This window comes from Falco punctatus (genome assembly GCF_963210335.1).
Source record: "Falco punctatus genome assembly, chromosome: 5".
Classification (NCBI taxonomy): Eukaryota; Metazoa; Chordata; class Aves; order Falconiformes; family Falconidae; genus Falco; species Falco punctatus.
In genome coordinates, this window is record NC_137584.1 from 62,671,682 (window position 1) to 62,688,694 (window position 17,013).

The following is a 17,013-nucleotide window of genomic DNA, read 5'->3' on the forward strand; positions in this document are numbered from 1 at the left end:
TTATTTCAACCCGGCACATGTGAATTTATTTTAGTTATGCATTTATCTACACATTATATTTTTGTATTTTTACTTTGTATTCCGTATTGCTCAACACCAAGCGCTATCTGGATACTAACAGCAATAGTCCTATAGCGTGCTCCAATACTTTTAACAAACAGGGACTAACAGAAGACTATAGGATTGCTGGTTAACAAGAAATAGCAGAATGGTCACAGATTTGTTACGCTAAAGTCTCCCATTAGCTTCTCCTTACTCGCTGCTATTCCCTTGGAATGTTTGCATGTGCTTGACAGTAATTATCTCCCCTATGAGACCCACAGAGCCAGGCTTACTGTCAAATCCCACACCTTGCTGCACATTGATAACATACTTGTCTTTAAAAACGGTGGGTCAACTATGTGCCAAAAAAAAAAAAAAAAAAAAAAAAAAAGCACAGAAATCTCTTGTCTGGCAATTGCAAATGGGGACACCTCTGCTGCTGTAAGAAAGGTGCAGAATTTGTGAACTTCTAAGGCATTTGTTTATAAGGCAGGCTTAGTAAGAAGAAAGCTTTTTACTGCTTTGTCCAAAACACAGAATCTGACTGGACTCTTATTTCTGCACAATGTGTGACTCCAATTACATCACTCTGCTCAGTACGGGAACGGGCCGAGGCAGCATATGGAAAGAATCACGAGTACAGATTTCCTCGGCCAAAACGCACTTCTGGTGGGGAGTGCTCTAGGGGCCAGTCAAGAGATAAAATGCCAGAACACATCTATATCCTCTGTTCTCTGTAAAATAAGATAATACAGCTTAGATATAAGGACAAGCTTTCCCTAAGATTTTAGGCAGCATCTAGATATCAAATCCCAGGAAAACCAAGGAAGTTATTTAACACCAGCTTTGAATCTTTACAGGCAAACCCATTAAAGTTAATATATTTTTACTGAAATATTAATGCACTACATTTCCCTGCCTTTGCAAGTCTCCAAAACATTGTCTGTTCCCATACTATTTTGGCTGATTGTTATAGTTAGCTATTAGCCACTGCCCCTTTGTTTATTTTAAAATGTAAACCTACTCCAGGATGTAGCAATTACAGATGCTCTGTTATGAGCAGCGTGCCTATCAACATCGGTTGTTATGGCAAACGGCTTGAGGTCGGCTAGCCTACATGAATGGGAACTCACTTAAGGGTGTACTTTATTATGTGATATAAAATTACTATCGTAATAGATGAGAAAAGACAGAAGTGCTTAATTACATGCCCCTTCCACACATGTATCAATTACCAGTAGATTTTATCATATTTGCATCCTGAGTTATTCAACCATATTTGGACTACTGAGAATTCTCATTAATGTAAAGATGAAATTTAAAATGTTAGTCTCCTTAATCGTCTGGCATTCTGGGACAAATAACTAGTGACATTTAAAAATCTATTTATTTTATCAAACTACTGCACACACTACTAAAATAGACTCCTGTTTTCTGGTAAGGCTTAAATTTTATTTAATATCACCACAAAAATTAGAGGAAACTCATCCAACTTTTTTTTTTTTTAAATTCTAGAGCTATTTTAGAGTCAATGCCATGTCAGAAGTAAAAACAAAACAAACCAAAACCAGAATATACTGTCAAAATAATCAGGCTGCCAACAAGGAATCTTTATGACTGCCAGATTTAACTTTCCAACAGACACTGATGAATTTGTCAGTGATAAAAAGACATTTTTTGGGCATTTTACATCGCAGTTGAAGCACCTACATTATGGAGGAAGTCTAGGGAGAGAAAAGTTCCTTTGATTTGCTTATCTTACTGATATGTCTCTGGACAAGCCCTCTCCACTGATGACATAAGGAGTTTTGGCCCATGAGTATTCTAAAATTCAAGGCTCCAAACCTGGACATCATCAAAACTGCTCCTTCTTTTCACTGATCAGAACATGTGTGCTCTCAGATTATTTAATAAGGATAACATTCGTACCATATATCCAGAATGATATTTTTGCCAAAGTCTGAGGGAAACTAAACATGCCTAAATAGCCTGGAAAAATCTTTTTTGGTTTTTTTTTCTCCAATTCCACTACTAAGCATTGCGTAAGACTGTTCTGGCAATGTCATTACATGCCATAACAACCACAACTCTCCTATTTACCATGTTTGTTCTCCTAGTCTTATCCTAAGCGGGGAAGTGTGTGCAGTAACATGTTTTCTGGCACATTTTAGTTGAGTTCCTTAGGAAAATCAGATTGATTTAATCTGTCTGTCTACTCCTTCATGTTCTGAACCTGCTGACCTATTTCAGCAAAGCCGGAGTGGTACAAAGCTCAGAGATGTTACGTGGTTTTCCTGAAAACCACTGCTGGACAAGGCAGAGATCTGTATTGCTGCCATCACTGATGGAGCCATAGTGTAAACTCCATGTTGACAGCGTTCAGCCATAGGTTCTCAGGGGAAAAACAAAAATGGAAACCGGATCCACGTTTCTGTCACAGCTTTTGAAGAGCTGGCCAGTTGGAGGTTATACAAAGAGGAGCTTACCCCAGCCCTATGGCCTGTGTTTCTGATTTCATCCTCCTGTACTTCCCCTACTAAGCACAGTGCACCCACTTCTTTTGCAAAGCAGAGAACCTTGATTAAACCGTCATTGTTTGCTGAATGACATGTCTACACCAGAAGGGAAAGACAGGAAAAGCATGACTTCACTTTCACCAAGGTAACACAAGAAGCTTGCTTAAGAACAGCAGCAGTTTGGGGAGGTAGATATCATCAAAGCCAAATGGAAATAGGGCATCTGCTCAGTTCTGATCGGTATCTGGTCAGATGGGACAAAGGAGAGTATTACAGCAAGGGACAGAGGAACAACAATTAATCCAGGGCAGGAATCACCAGACAGAAGGAACCGAAATGAGGTTATTGAGACAGCGAGTGAGGCACAGGAAACGGAGACAGACACAAGGAAGTTCCACTACTCAGAGTATTACTTGCTCCTCTTTCTTACTCCACTAAAACAGATGGTGATGTTAACTATGTGTTTACACTACCCAGAGCAGGCTGAGAAAGAGTGTTGGAGCTAGCTGGAGTTAGTTGGAGCAGTCCATAGGTCCTATTGGAGATGGTTACATGTCCTTGGAGTCACCTCTGTACAGCTCTAGCCCTCTGCCAGTGCACCAGGAGAAATACAGACTGCTCCTGGAGGTAAGTAAGACTGAAGCTTTGTATTTCTGTGCTTCAGTGGAAGATTTTGGAAATCACCACCATCCCGTTGTGGCAATACTTCTTCCCCGCTCCCACATGCCCCCTCTTCTGTGACATGCAAGCAACTTAAGCCCAGCATGTCCTTTCTCTCCCACCACTTCTCTTGTTCTGGTTCCTGTATTTCGGTGGCATTCACCACTTTAATACTTGGTATAGGGGAACCCCAACACTGTAATGCCTTTTAAAGCATGCCCATCAGGAGGATACAGATCCCAAGTAATGCTAGCTTAAATCCAACATACTTCCAATGACAATCTGTGGATGGATGCCATTTATAGGACAATACTAGTTGGTCTTAACCCAGAAAAAGTAAGGAATAGTTGGAGCAATGAATACTGTTTGAACAGCTAATGCTTATTTCTGCACTGACTTGAAACCTGACTCGGGCATCTGCTGAGCTGCTGCCACCACTGAGCTGTAAGACAGCAGCTGTGACAGAGGGGAGCAGTGCCCATTGCAGCTCCAGCTCACTGCTTTGGGAAGAAGCCACTGTCCTGGCAAAGCCCGTGTTTCCATCCTCTGACCTCCTCACAACGGCAGCAACCCTGGACCACAGTCTGCAAGGTACACCAAGTGGCAGTGGCTCCAGGGGGTAGGGGAAATGCGGCTGCCTGAGAAAAAAAGGGCGATAAATTGCTGGTGGATATGAAATAGGAAGATGAGGAGGAGACTGATCCTGGGGTCCCAATTACTAGACTAACTCCTACGGTGAGAACATTAACTTCTGTCCCCATAGACTGTGGCACGGCAAGGACAGAGTGTGGATGACCACTCACATCCAGCTGAAATGAATCCAGGAGTCATGAAAATGCCAATTACTCAGGCAGTTCCAGTAAAATAATCAGATGGACAACTATCTTTATCATGTCCTACTATGTCTTAAGAAGAGTCCCAAGAACTGTACAGCCAAGTAGAGCTGCAAGTCTGAACTGAAGCTCAGACACATGTTAGAGGAGACTGCAGAAACTCAAGAGTGTAATTTTTACCTGCACCTAATTATACCTTTTCATAGGTCCCCCTTTTTCTGAATTCTTTCTAAGGAAGAATTACCCAAAAGATATGTATGAGTCCAAGGGAAAAAAAAAAGAAATGATTAAAAAATAACACTTTTTTAGCACTTCTCAACACAAATCAGATGTGAAACCCTGTCTTCTGATTGAGAGTAGTTTTGAATTACATATTTTTTTTTACTTTACAGAAATTAGGGTGGTACACAAAGGATCATGCTCCTTCTTTCAGCATTAATTTGAAACAGGGTAAGTCCAGCGAAGGTGAAAAACTGTGTGTCACTGCTGGTCCAGATGACGATAAACGCACTCAGCAAGTAAGTCACTATTAAAGTGAATATTAAAGCAACTGAAATAATTTAAGTGATTCACTCATCCACTCACTCCTCCAACTGCAAGCAGTTTATACCGTAAGGACAACTTTAAAAAAAAAAAAGACAAAAATCTACCAACTAGGCTGAGCCGCCATCCTCTCCATGTAATCCTTGGCCATGTTGATGGCCTCGATGTTTTCAGGGAAGAGCACACAGAACATCGCCAGAGCCCCAAGGTTGTTGCCATATATTTCATTCCACCGAGCGCTGAACTCCTTCGGGTCCCAGGGAGGAAGGTACTCCAGGGGGTTAGACAGCATCGTTTGTACTGCCTCAGTCAGGCGAGCTGCAATGTGCTGGTGTGTGGTGGCAGCCTGGAGACGCAGGGCCTCCATGTCCCCTTTGGAGAAGTAGAGCATGGGGTAGCTGTCATAGTTGGCATTGACAAAAGGAACCATCACGTCCGGGTCCTCCCTGGCACCGCAGGCAAAGGCGAAGCAAACCACGTGTATGAAAAACACACTTGGGGCTCCCCGTGTGTGAGTCCTCATCGTGGCATCAGATCTCCAAGTCTCAATGGCAGCCAAACCATCTTTGAAATATCCTATGGCAGATGGACGTGAAAGAGAGAGTTAAAAAATGAATCTGTAAGACACCGTAATTCAGGATGTTCTCTAGGAAATATGATTCCATCTAGACTTAAAGAACCCCACATACTGTCCAGGTGGCTTTCAAATCATTTCTATATGAATACTTTGGACAAAATACCTACTGAGCGATTCATCTGAAAGAAAAAATCTGTACACTTTGAAGAAAAGCCTCTCCCTCCCACATCTTTCCCTCTAGATACAAGGCAAAGGAACACACTGTTGTATGCAAGATTTCAAATAATTGCAGCAGCGCCTAATATGAAGCAGTGCTGACTGTACTGGCAAGTGGAGGAGGGTGGGAGGGGAGGAAGAAGGGGGAGAGCCAAGGAACTTGTGCTGGCGGCAGCCAAGCCTGCGTGCTGCCTTGGCTGATGTTAGCAGCTGGAGAGGGAAGGACGAGGAATGCTGGAGGTTTGCACTGGGGTCATTTTATACTGCGCTTGAGGCCTCCGGTTCTGACACGTCCTCGTTTTCAGGGGAAGGAAAAAAAAAAAAAAAAAAAAAATGAAGTCAGAAAGAAAAAGAGAAAGAGAAAGCAGCAAAGCCTTAGAGAAACAGCTGAAATACCTTGCCTTCAGGGCATTTAGGGTTTTCGCATCATTATTATTATTATTGTTCTAGGGGGCTCTCCATTTTGCCTGTGGAGATTTACTGCCAGCTACCAAGGATGAACACTGAATTAAAGCATATATTTTCCTACATACACAACTTCTCAAAATATGCTCAAATGGCAAACCTATGCAGAGGTTGAATGCAAGTATTTAAACATAGTAAATTACTTCGTAAAAATTACCAAAGATCTAGCCTGAAGTCTCAGATAAAACATGACCAGCATCCCCCTGAGGAAAGCTAGCGAATTCCTAGAATTCTTCTGAGGGGAAAGGTTACAGAAAGCAGACCCAAGGGAGACAGTTTTATGTAAATAACGAACAGTGGTTTTCAATTATTGAAAAGAGAAATAGACAGAAGGAAGGAAAACCTAAAAACAAACATGAAATATTTTTTTCCCATGGAAAACCTGTTTCACAGGGTTCAGTCATTAAACCTGTAAGAAGCTGAAGTACAAAGTAACCTTTTATTTCTCCCCACAGCTCCCCACCTATAGATGCCAAAATTTTCTAACAGAAACTTAGGCTGCTAAAACCTTACTTGGAGACCCACATCCTGATTCAACAATGTCATTAATACGTGCATAGACAATGAGCCAACCTCGGTAAGACTTGGTCCTCCATGACTACTGGGTACATAGACTCTCTAGGTACTTGTTTTCAGCTCCTAAACTGAATTTGGGAGCAAGCATCTTTGGCCAAGAAGTACATCTTTGCTTATGCATTCCCGCCTAGGGTAAAAATAATATTGCATCCCGTAACCGCCTATATTTATATATTACAGTGTGTAGCATAATTGCTTTAACAGAGCATAATGAAAAATGACATTTTCATAGTATTTTAATGCATTTTGCAAGTAACTTTTGTCCTTTTTTGGATGTAAACCAGTCATTACAGGACACATTACGCAGATCACAGGATGGTTTATTTGGTAACACTTTTACTATATCTACATAGTCTCTCACCACATACATACATACAAAGAAACATGCACCGCAGTTTACCCAAACATACTCAAGTCTACTCGTATTCTCATCTATAAATAAGGAAACTATACAACAGTATATTTTGAAAGGAAGCAGGTAAAACTCAGCCAAACCAGCACATTATGTTTTGAAAAACGATGTCATTTTTTTAACTGTTGAAAAGAACTGCATTTTCATAACTAAAAAAAAAGAAAAATATAGGTTTTTTTTTAAAGCCTCTATGACCCTTTAGAACTGGGGGAAGAGGAAAGAATAATAATAAAAAAATATTTTAAAAAAACCCCGCAAATATCTAAAAAAGACCACAAAAAATTGCCTGTAACTTTTTCTGTGATGATTGTACATTGAAAGAAGTTTCCTGGCTTACACAATCAGAAAAAAATCCTGGCTAGCAGTAAGGACTTCATGCATTCTTTTCCTTGGTTTGATTTCTCTAAGTACTTCTGCACATCAACGAGAATTAAGCACACAGACAAATTTAGGGATTGTTTTAAGAGTTCCCTAAATTAGGGTCTTTCTGACTAGAGATTAGGGATTATACAGTAAGGTTTCCCAGAACTCCTTCTTTGTAAGCCTGGACACACGTTTCCCAGCATTTCCTCATTATCAGACACCTCCAGTGGTGTTTAAAATTCATAGTCCATATTTTAAGAATTCAATAGTCCCCTTTTTTTTCTCCCCTTATGTGTGCGTGCATTTAATAGACAAGGTAAACCCTTTTTTTACCTTGTACATGAGAAGCAACCACCATTCCACACAGTTTAGATTAACAGCAGCATAACTGGAAAACCGATCTACAGTATATTCACAGGCAGCACATTCAGAGTCAAGGTCTGGAAGAAAGTCAATAGGCAGTGACAAAAGCAGGACTACAAAGTCATTCTTATTTATTCTTGGTTAAATCATACTGACATCCTTCCTGTGACATGAAGAAAACCCATGGCAGCCACAATTCCATAAGGCCAGTGAGCCCTTTCCCATAACTTTGCAGGGCTCAGGCTGGTGTGACTGGTGGATGGGAGGAGGCAGCTGGAAAGGAGTCCACCTTCCTCTCCATGCAAACCTCTGTAGAGGTACCAGCCACACCTATGTGGAGAGGATCACCCAGATGAGGCCTCAGGGTGGCATGACTATAGCTCAAACTGTGCTACAGAAAGCGAGGAGAGAGACAGATGTTCCACATTTTCTCATCTGTGATGTCCTTCAAAGTAGGACCAGCAAAAGTAGTAACAGAAACAATCACAAAGCTCCACATGGAATAAACATGTGGATATCCTCACCCAGATAGTGAGGAAATACAAATCGGATGGTTCTGGATACAACCATGACAAACCACCCCTGCAGGGAGTTCAATTGGCAGAACTGCCTTCAACCATGCATATCATCAAGTCCTTCACTGACTAGGACCAGACCTGACCACACACTTCACTGCCTTACTGACTCATCCATGCGACTCCGTCGGGCTAACGGGAACGATCACCGCTCCTCTGTTCAGTAGCTCTTTAGAAACTACACTGATGGATAAGATCTATAAAACCACTTCAAAAATTACCAGGTGGTTGCAAAAGAACCAAAGCACCTTCAGTAGAAGAATATGACCCAAACTGGTAACATTTAGGGATTATTTAGATTTCATTAGAATGGCATAAATGTATCTGGGGTGGGGTGGGGTGGGGAGGTGGGGTGTGGAAACAAGCCAAAACCACTGAAGCAGAACACAAATGTAACTGTATTGAACTCCATACTTTGAGGTTTCTTTAGTTAACTTACTTGCATACTAAAAGCTAAAGAAACACATAGCGCTGTTCAAAGACACACATACGAACCTCAATTATCTGCATAGCTTAGGTCAGGGGTCCTCAAGCTTTTTAACCAGGGGGCCGGCGCGTGGATGCAGCGGCAGGCAGTCATCTGCGGCTGCTTGGTTTCCCCCCAACCCCTGGCGGGGCGGGGGTGTCTGTAAATACCGGGGGCCGGATTGAGGACCCTGGGGGCCGTATCTGGCCCACGGGCCATAGTTTGAGAACCCCTGGCTTAGGTGAAGCCAGACTTGCACAAACTTGGCCACATAATCTCCAATTTACCAGTTGTGAGTGACCCTGCTACAAGTCTGATATGTGGGGCTCAAAAGAATAGGAGCCTGGGCCTTCTGATTGCTTAAACTGCACACTCAATACTATTTTTTACAGTTAAAAGAATTCCTTACTCTCATATTACACTACATCATTACCAGCCACAACTTCCAAGAAAAACTTTACCAAGCAACTCAACCTTTTCTGAAAATGAGGTGGTTTTATTCAGTTTGGAAACCATGATCTGATAAAGTATGAAAAATTAAAAGGAGTGTGAAGGATGCTTGCCCATGGATGAAAATGCTAATGTGCTTTGAAAAGGTTGTCACTTAGCATTAGACTGAAAGAGCATTTGCCACGATTTCCACTCCATTGCCAGCAGAAACAAACAGTAAAGAACAACAATTACTCTAGAAAAACCACACTAAACCTTAACTATTTCAGTTCTCACCATATGCATCAATGAGTAGATGTTCAACTGCAGCAAAAAAAACCAGTATCGTAAAACTGATGCCAGTAACTGAACTGGACATTGGTTTATACAAACAAGTTCAAACAAACTTGGTTTGAGACACTATTTAAAAGAGAGGCCCCATTTATTTCTGCCACTGGTGCACAGAAAGGCTGCTCCAGCAGTGAGCGCAGAGTGGGAGAGGGGCAGCAGGACAGGGTGAGGAAAGGACAGCACCATTAGGACCATCAGCTGGCAGCACTGTCCTTGAAGCAATCTGACCTTCTTGTGGATCACAAAAAAATAAAACCATGAAGAATCATGGCTTTCTGCAGTATCACTTCTAATAAGCCACTATGCTTTGTGGATGCTTTTTGTTGGGACAACATTTGCATCACTTCTTAAAAAGCAGACATCACAGGTGTCTCTGCCAGCATCACCAACACCAGCCCATGACTCACCTCTGACATGGGTAACTCATCAACATTTACAGCCACGAACAGAAAAAGTGGGTTTTCTGGTGACCAAAACTTCTATGAACCAGAGGCATCACTACACCAGAGATTACTCAGGTTTCTGAATGAAACAGCCTCCCAGAGCCCAGGGCTGGGACATGAACAAGTCAGACCTGCCCACATGGTCACACCAGGAGTCACTGTCACAGCGCACTGCTCTTGCCTATGCTCGCCGAGGTCATGGGCCCTCCTACACCTCACCGCGTAACCATCGAGGAGGCCACGGGCCCTCTTCTACTTCATGGCGTGACCCGCTGAAGTCACCTCACTGTGTACCCTGGGGAAGGCTAAGACTCAAACAGGAACAGGAGTCTCCAGCCAGAAGGTGGTGGATGGAATTACACCCTCAGTGAGAGGTGGGTTTCCTACTCGCATGCTGTCTTCTTCTAGATTGCTCAGGAGATGCTGCAGGCAAACTCCTGGCATCTCTACTGTTGACATGCTGACTTTCCTCTGAACGCCCCTGCAAAGAGCATAGCTGCCTTTAGAGAAGCCCTGACACTCAGCTTGGGTATCCCACCTCTATGCCTGTAAGAAAAAAATTTAGTATATTTAAACTATTTTAAAACTCAGAATTACCATTTAAAGACTTATCTCCACAGATTCTACAACTTTTTGTCTTCTTTTGGGCAGCTCCGGTTTTCCACAAAGGCTACAGTTCTCATTATTGCTACCCCAATTACCTCCACAAGTGTTTGGGTAAGAACTGTGTTCAAATATTTAATGGAAAAATCTGTTCCACCATACTGACAAAAAGCAAATCTTCAGGTTCAGCCTACAAACTTTTACAATAGACAATGACCAGTGAATCAGCAAGGACTTAACTTTCACAATTTTTCTGCATCACTTCTTGATAAATTATTGAAAGTGAAAGCAACCTTTTCTACTCAATTATATTTTTTTTGCAATTTTTTTATTTTGCAAACAGATTTAGAAATGGGAGAGCAAAAGTCCTCTAACTGAATCCAATGACATTTAAGTACTAAAAAACATGGGCTAAGTCCACAAAACCAGAAAGGTGGAAGGGTCCGTAGAAACAAACTCCCATACATATTGCCATTTGGTTCCTACTGACTCACAGAAACATACCTGATACAGCAAAATTAGGTAGCAAATGAGTTGGGACCAAGGAATATATACTTATTTTTGTACTGTAACAATCACAATAAAACTACTGACCAAAGTATAATTCCCACACCAGCAAGCAGTACTGCCAAGTCCCTTCAAAGCTGCAGGGCTGGACAACAGTGCAAGGAACTCCCACGTTCCAAAGTAAGAGCAGTCGGGAGTCCTTCCACCCACCTTTTGGTCAGCGAGATAAAACCACTGACCATCTATCTCTCCAACAAAAACGCTGGGAACCTATAAAAATCACTGCTTACAACTTCAAAAATACCTACTATGACCTTAACCACCAGGGGACATTACTTCATTTCTTCCTCTGATTTTTTCACTACGAGAAATATGCTACATGACAATTATATAATGTCAAAGGTATTTAAAAGCTTAAATACTGAAATCCCAAATATAATTCAGAATCAAAAATACAATAAATCAAGTACAGCTCAAGTACCCAGGTGTTAGTATTGCACTTGTTCTGAAGTGATCTGAAACACCCTGAAAGAAGCGTTGTATCAACTTATATGCCTGAATAACAGCTGTGCTATGAAAATTACAAAGGCAACCAGAAACAAGCAGTTCCTATAGGAATTATCAGCATATGACATCATGTCAGCAGTCAAGATTTAAACTTGCATCTGTCCTTTGATCTATGCACAAAATTCAATGGTTCTGTTTAGAGCAGTACACAGCAGTGTGAGACCATCATTCTGGGAGAACGGAGGGTTGCATTCACTCACCACCATGCTACAGACAGGACAGCAACTGCAAAGTATTTTTATAAGTTTACAGTAGGATGCATAAAGTATCAGCGATGGAAGTTTCATCTCTTAATTCCTTTCATTTAAAAGCTTATTTGTCTATTTTACTGCTGTACGTATGAATTAATGGGGCATACACACATGCACATTGAATGCACAACCTTCTCTCTGCCTCAAGCTAAAACAAGATTCAAATTGTCTGCATGCCCAAACCATAATCCGGGAATTTGGAATTTTATTCTATTTTATAATGTATCCTACTATATAAATGCTTTCTCAATAATTTTTTGGCTGCGCTAACATTACTATCCCTTACTGGGATCTTTTATTCCACACTTCACTGTACAGAGTGAGTAAGGAAGTAATTTTGTATCCAGAATCCTGAAGTTGATCATTCCCAACCAGTACAGGCATGCCTGTCAAGGCATCTACGTTCAGTGAATAAAAACTCAGTCATTTTTACCATCAAAGGCATAAAACTATAAGCTACCGCAGAAGGATTTCCTGTAGAGCACTGGCATTTTATCCTGAGCTGAAGTATTTTACAAGGCCATTTTGATAATTAAAAATACAGTTATTTTTTGCAGAAATGTTTTCAGAGACACCAACACTCACAGAAGACAGTTTGAGAATTTTTCTATAGGCCAAAAGGCTACATTAACTATGTTCATCTGCTCCGTTAATGTCCCAGAAGTCAATCAAACCACTCATTCATCCACTCTGTTGTTACAGCACGTAGGGCATTTGTTGGTGCCTAGGACTATGATGGTAACACACACAGCAGAAACACAAAGCACCTGTAGCGATTTGGGTGGTGAAACAGTATTCCTTTGGCAGCTGCCTGGAAGTAACGGATCTCCCTTGCCCATGCACACAGACCCATTCAGGGGGTCTGCAAGGCTGTGAACCCTTCGCTGTGGGGTATCGGAAACCACACTTAGGGTTTCCTCAGACAGCAGCCTACAACCGGGAAGCACAACTGTGCCTCACAAGAGCAAGCGAGCAATGGAAGAGAGGATCCCAGGTAACCGAGACCGTGGGCTCTACATGGATCGAGTGGTACAACCACAGCACACAGGAAGGGCCGGGAAATCTTCAGAGTGAGATCGCAATGCCCAGGATGCACAAATAAAGGACTGGGCCGGGGAGTTGGGGGTGCGAATCATATATGCAAAAGGAGGAAGCCAGATTCATTGCTGTCAAAGCAGAATTCCTCCTTGTGTCTAATCCAGCACACTCAGTGCTGCATGCCGTGCAGCTGCTGCCCTCACTGCGCGGGAGGTTGATTACAGCACCAGAAATGTCTTGATTGTGAGACCAGTGTTTCTATTTCTGACTTTAATTTCTATCCTCTTTTCCAACTAACACTTCTTTGTTAGCCTTGACCTTTACTCTTCCAAATACTTCTAAATGTTTTAAGTCCCCTGGCTTGTTGTTCTCCTCTACTGTGTATATTTAACAGTTTTAATCTTTCCTGCTTATTGTTTTAATTGTCCTTCATTCAGCTGCCTCCACGACGCTGGAAACAGATGAAGTGTTTCCGTTGGAGTTTTACAAAACCAGTTCTCACTCTCTGTACATCTATCTACAGACTTCAGTAGTTGAAGACACCAAATAAATATTTGTATTTGTAAAGCATTTCCACAGGACGTCATATTTATAGACAGGAATTCTAAAATGCATCACATCCTTCAGTTGCTATGGGATCAAAACTCATTTTATCTAAGTTTCCATATCCTGTTTATGAATTGGTCTTACATACAAAACTATTAAATTTGTATTCATTATTGTGCTGGTTTTGGCAGGGGTAGAGTTAATTTTCTTCATGGTAGCTAGTATGGGGCTTGTTTTGGACTTGTGCTGGAAACAATGTTGATAATGCAGGGATGTTTTAGCTATTGCCCAGCAGTGCTTGCACAGAGCCAAGGCCTTTTCTGCTCCTCACCCCACCCCACCAGCTAGAGGGCTGGGTGGGCACAAGAAGTTGAGAGGGGACACAGCTGGGACAGCTGACCCACACTGACCAAATTCCATACCATATGATGTCATGCTCAGCAATAAAAGCTGGGGGAGGAAGGAGGAAGAGGGGGGGGGAACATTTAGAGCGATGGCATTTGTCTTCCCAAGTAACCGTGATGCGTGATGGAGCCCTGCTTTCCTGGGGGTGGCTGAACCTGCCTGCCCATGGGGAGTGGTGAACGGATTCCTTGTTTTTGTTTTGCTTGCTTGCGTGCATGGCTTTTGCTTTAGCTATTAAACTGCCTTTATTTCAGCCCATGAGTTTTCTCACTTTTCCAATTCTCTCCCCTGTCCCACCAAGGGGAGTGAGTGAGCAGCTGCGTTGGGCTTCATTTGGTTGGGGTTAAACCACAACAATTATTCATTTTAGTATTGTGACAGCATATAGGAGCATCAGCAAAGTCCAAAGGCACCTATGCTAGTCAATTTATGAACCTACAAAGACTGCAATCTAAGCAATTTAATCAACACTTGCTTTTATATAATCTACACATAATCTTACAATGTGTGTACACAGACCCCAAACGTGTATTCACACAGAAGAACTACTCTTCCTTTTGCTACAGGATAAATGTGTCTGTGTTTGTAGGCCTAAACTGCACCACCCTACCTGGTAGGTACATCTCTCTGCAGATCAATATGCTGTTCATTATTATTGGTACAATTCTGTTGTTACCTCTGTTGCTTTCATCTGTTATCATTATCTATGGTTTCTATACACATCTAGATATAGCATATAGTTCCTTTTTCTCTCCTGATAGATATAATATATATACACACCCAGGTGCAGCTTATATTTTCAAGGTAAAAACTTGAGAGACAATGAAACATATTGTCCTGTAGCTCCTTCGGGGTTATTAATGCCCCCACTGCTGCCCAGAATACCCCTGATAAGAAGAGACAAATTTTCATGGACAGAGCCTCCAGCTGCAGATGGAGTTATTGGCTATATTACTCCTGCAAAATTCAGCTACTCAGAGTTGGCATGAGCAATTCGTGTATGTGTCAACACAACCACAAAATTACAGGTTAATTCTGAAATTTAGAATTGTATCATGTTATTCCTGACCTTTGGGTTTGTGCGGGCATAGCTCTTGCAGCAGAACCGAAACCTGACAGATTGCTTTGGCAAAAAAGTGTGATGCACCACAGTTGCAAGGATCTGATTAAAATGCTTTAAAATGATGTGACATCCACAGAAATACTTTCAAACACTTTTGAAAATACTGTAACAACTCTAGGCAGCCATTTGATTAGAAGACTTAAGAGGGTTACCAGGCTTCTAAAACCCATTCAGTATTTATAACATTACTGATAAAAATAAATAAATAAAAAAACCAACACACCCCGAAATGAACATAAACCAGGACAACTTGTGGTGAAAGAACTCTTATGTTAGAATTATGTTTATCTGGTACTGAGATACAACACCTGCTTGAGTCAAGTGACCAGGGTCCCTACAACCCATTGCCTGATGTAAACAACGCTATCGCCAATTCCTGCTCTATACTATGTGAGTCTAAGCAAGGGGAAAGAAAGACCAGACAAAGGTAATTCCAGACTGGGTACATAATGGCTGCATTGTGCCTGGGCTTTCACACCTAACTATGTCCCAAGAGCAGGTGACAGCCAGCACCTGATGTGAGAAACTACTTCCAGCTTTCTGTCTGACCTTCGTGTCATTCCCAAAATGACCAGACCCCTCTGGTCAGCAGTCTGTTACCAACGCTACGCTCCTGCTAAACACCTACTGACAAAGCATTCATAAGAAAGGTCCCAGGTGACATCAGCTTTTTTTCTAGCAGGCTTTAATCCCATCCTCTGCTCTGTTCCCATCCTGAGCAGATAACTGAGTCCCGCCAAAGCGCAGTACACAAGGCTTTGGGGTTTTTGCTAATACAGCTTTGTCACACACTCACCATATCCCAGCTGGGCTTAGCAGGGCTAACAGACATTGGTACAAAGCTTACGCATCTAAACAGAAAAGTAGCTCAAAGGAAGGGCTTTCCACCATATATTGAGTCTATTTATAATAGATAATTGGCTACAGTCACTGGTACCATGGTTTAACAGCTTTAGGGGACCACGCTACTGTAACTAAGCTCTTCTATCTATTCCAGCTGAATGGATGCAGAAAAGAAGGTGTAAACAGCCAGGACAAACTTGCTGCCGAGATATCATACTTACCAATTAAATATAACCTGCTAAGCAAAAGTCATATTTTCATTCACCCAACAAACACTTGGATTACCAAGTTTAAGCCATGAAACAACGGTTACAGAAAGTTGCTTAATTATTTTTTCAATCCTTTCAGAAAAAAAAAAAAAAAAAACAAAAAAAAAACAACAAAAACCCAACCCCAAACCCAGGGAAAACGGGCTTTATTTCTTGCAAAATGTCCAGGAACAATAGCAGTAGTAACTAAATTTCTTTCTGGTCATTGCTAGACTATGTTGTGGGTGCCAGATGTGCAAGTCTTCACACACAAGCCTAAGAATGTGACTCAGTTTTAGCTAAATGCAATCACTTTTGAGAAGGGACACTTCAGTTTTAGAGACTTGTTTACAGCCTCATTTAACATTAGGTATCACTGCTCAGACTGCTGAGTACTGATGGATGCGACCATTTCTCCACCAGCATATATACTATGTTCAGTCACAACCCAAGAGCTGCCTGATGATGGGAATGACTTTCTACCACCACTGATCTAGGCTTTATTTGCATTCAGTTTTGAAAAAAAAAACTTGCGGTCACTGGACTTGAGGAAAAGAAATGGTACTCACAGACCTTATGAGCCTTTAGAAAGTACCAAAGTTCACATGTCACTCTAAAACTAGCTTTCAGCTACTCCTTTTTACTTGTAACTGTATGCAACCTATGGAAATCACATCTAAAATTTTGCCAGGTAATTAAACACATTTTCCTCTCCATTGTGGTGGTGACTTTTACGAAATATCTAGTTAGAGTAAATAATATACACTGTAGTAAAGACCGAAGTTGCTTAGGCAACCAAAATCTATCAACTTGTTTTGTTCAATTTTTGTTCAGACCATTTGTTCAGCTCTTGCCGTTCTTCCTTTGCAACCCATATATTCTATGACTGAAGAATAGGTTTATGTTGTGTACAAATATGCAGTGGAAAACCAGCACCACGTGTCTTGTGAGGTCAGTCTCCACAGTAAAGGATACAGGTATGTTTATAAACTATGCTCATCTCTTCCTTTTGCATTAAGTAATGGCACCCAGTTCTTTCCATGGCAATTCAA

At 41.6% G+C, this 17,013-nt stretch overlaps 1 protein-coding gene across 9 annotated transcripts in view; it reads right to left on the reverse strand.

Annotated features, from left to right (window-relative positions):
• LOC308064753 (dermatan-sulfate epimerase) overlaps positions 1-17,013 on the reverse strand; it is a 197,325-nt gene that overhangs the window by 17,783 nt on the left and 162,529 nt on the right. For 8 of the 9 annotated variants that reach the window (XM_080389711.1, XM_080389703.1, XM_080389707.1 and 5 more), the window contains one exon: positions 4,702-5,170. In XM_080389711.1, the coding sequence (XP_080245837.1) occupies positions 4,702-5,170 (469 nt within the window). Of the gene's footprint in view, positions 1-4,701; positions 5,171-17,013 lie in introns of those variants that run through there. The other variant, XM_080389709.1, reaches the window with a different exon arrangement.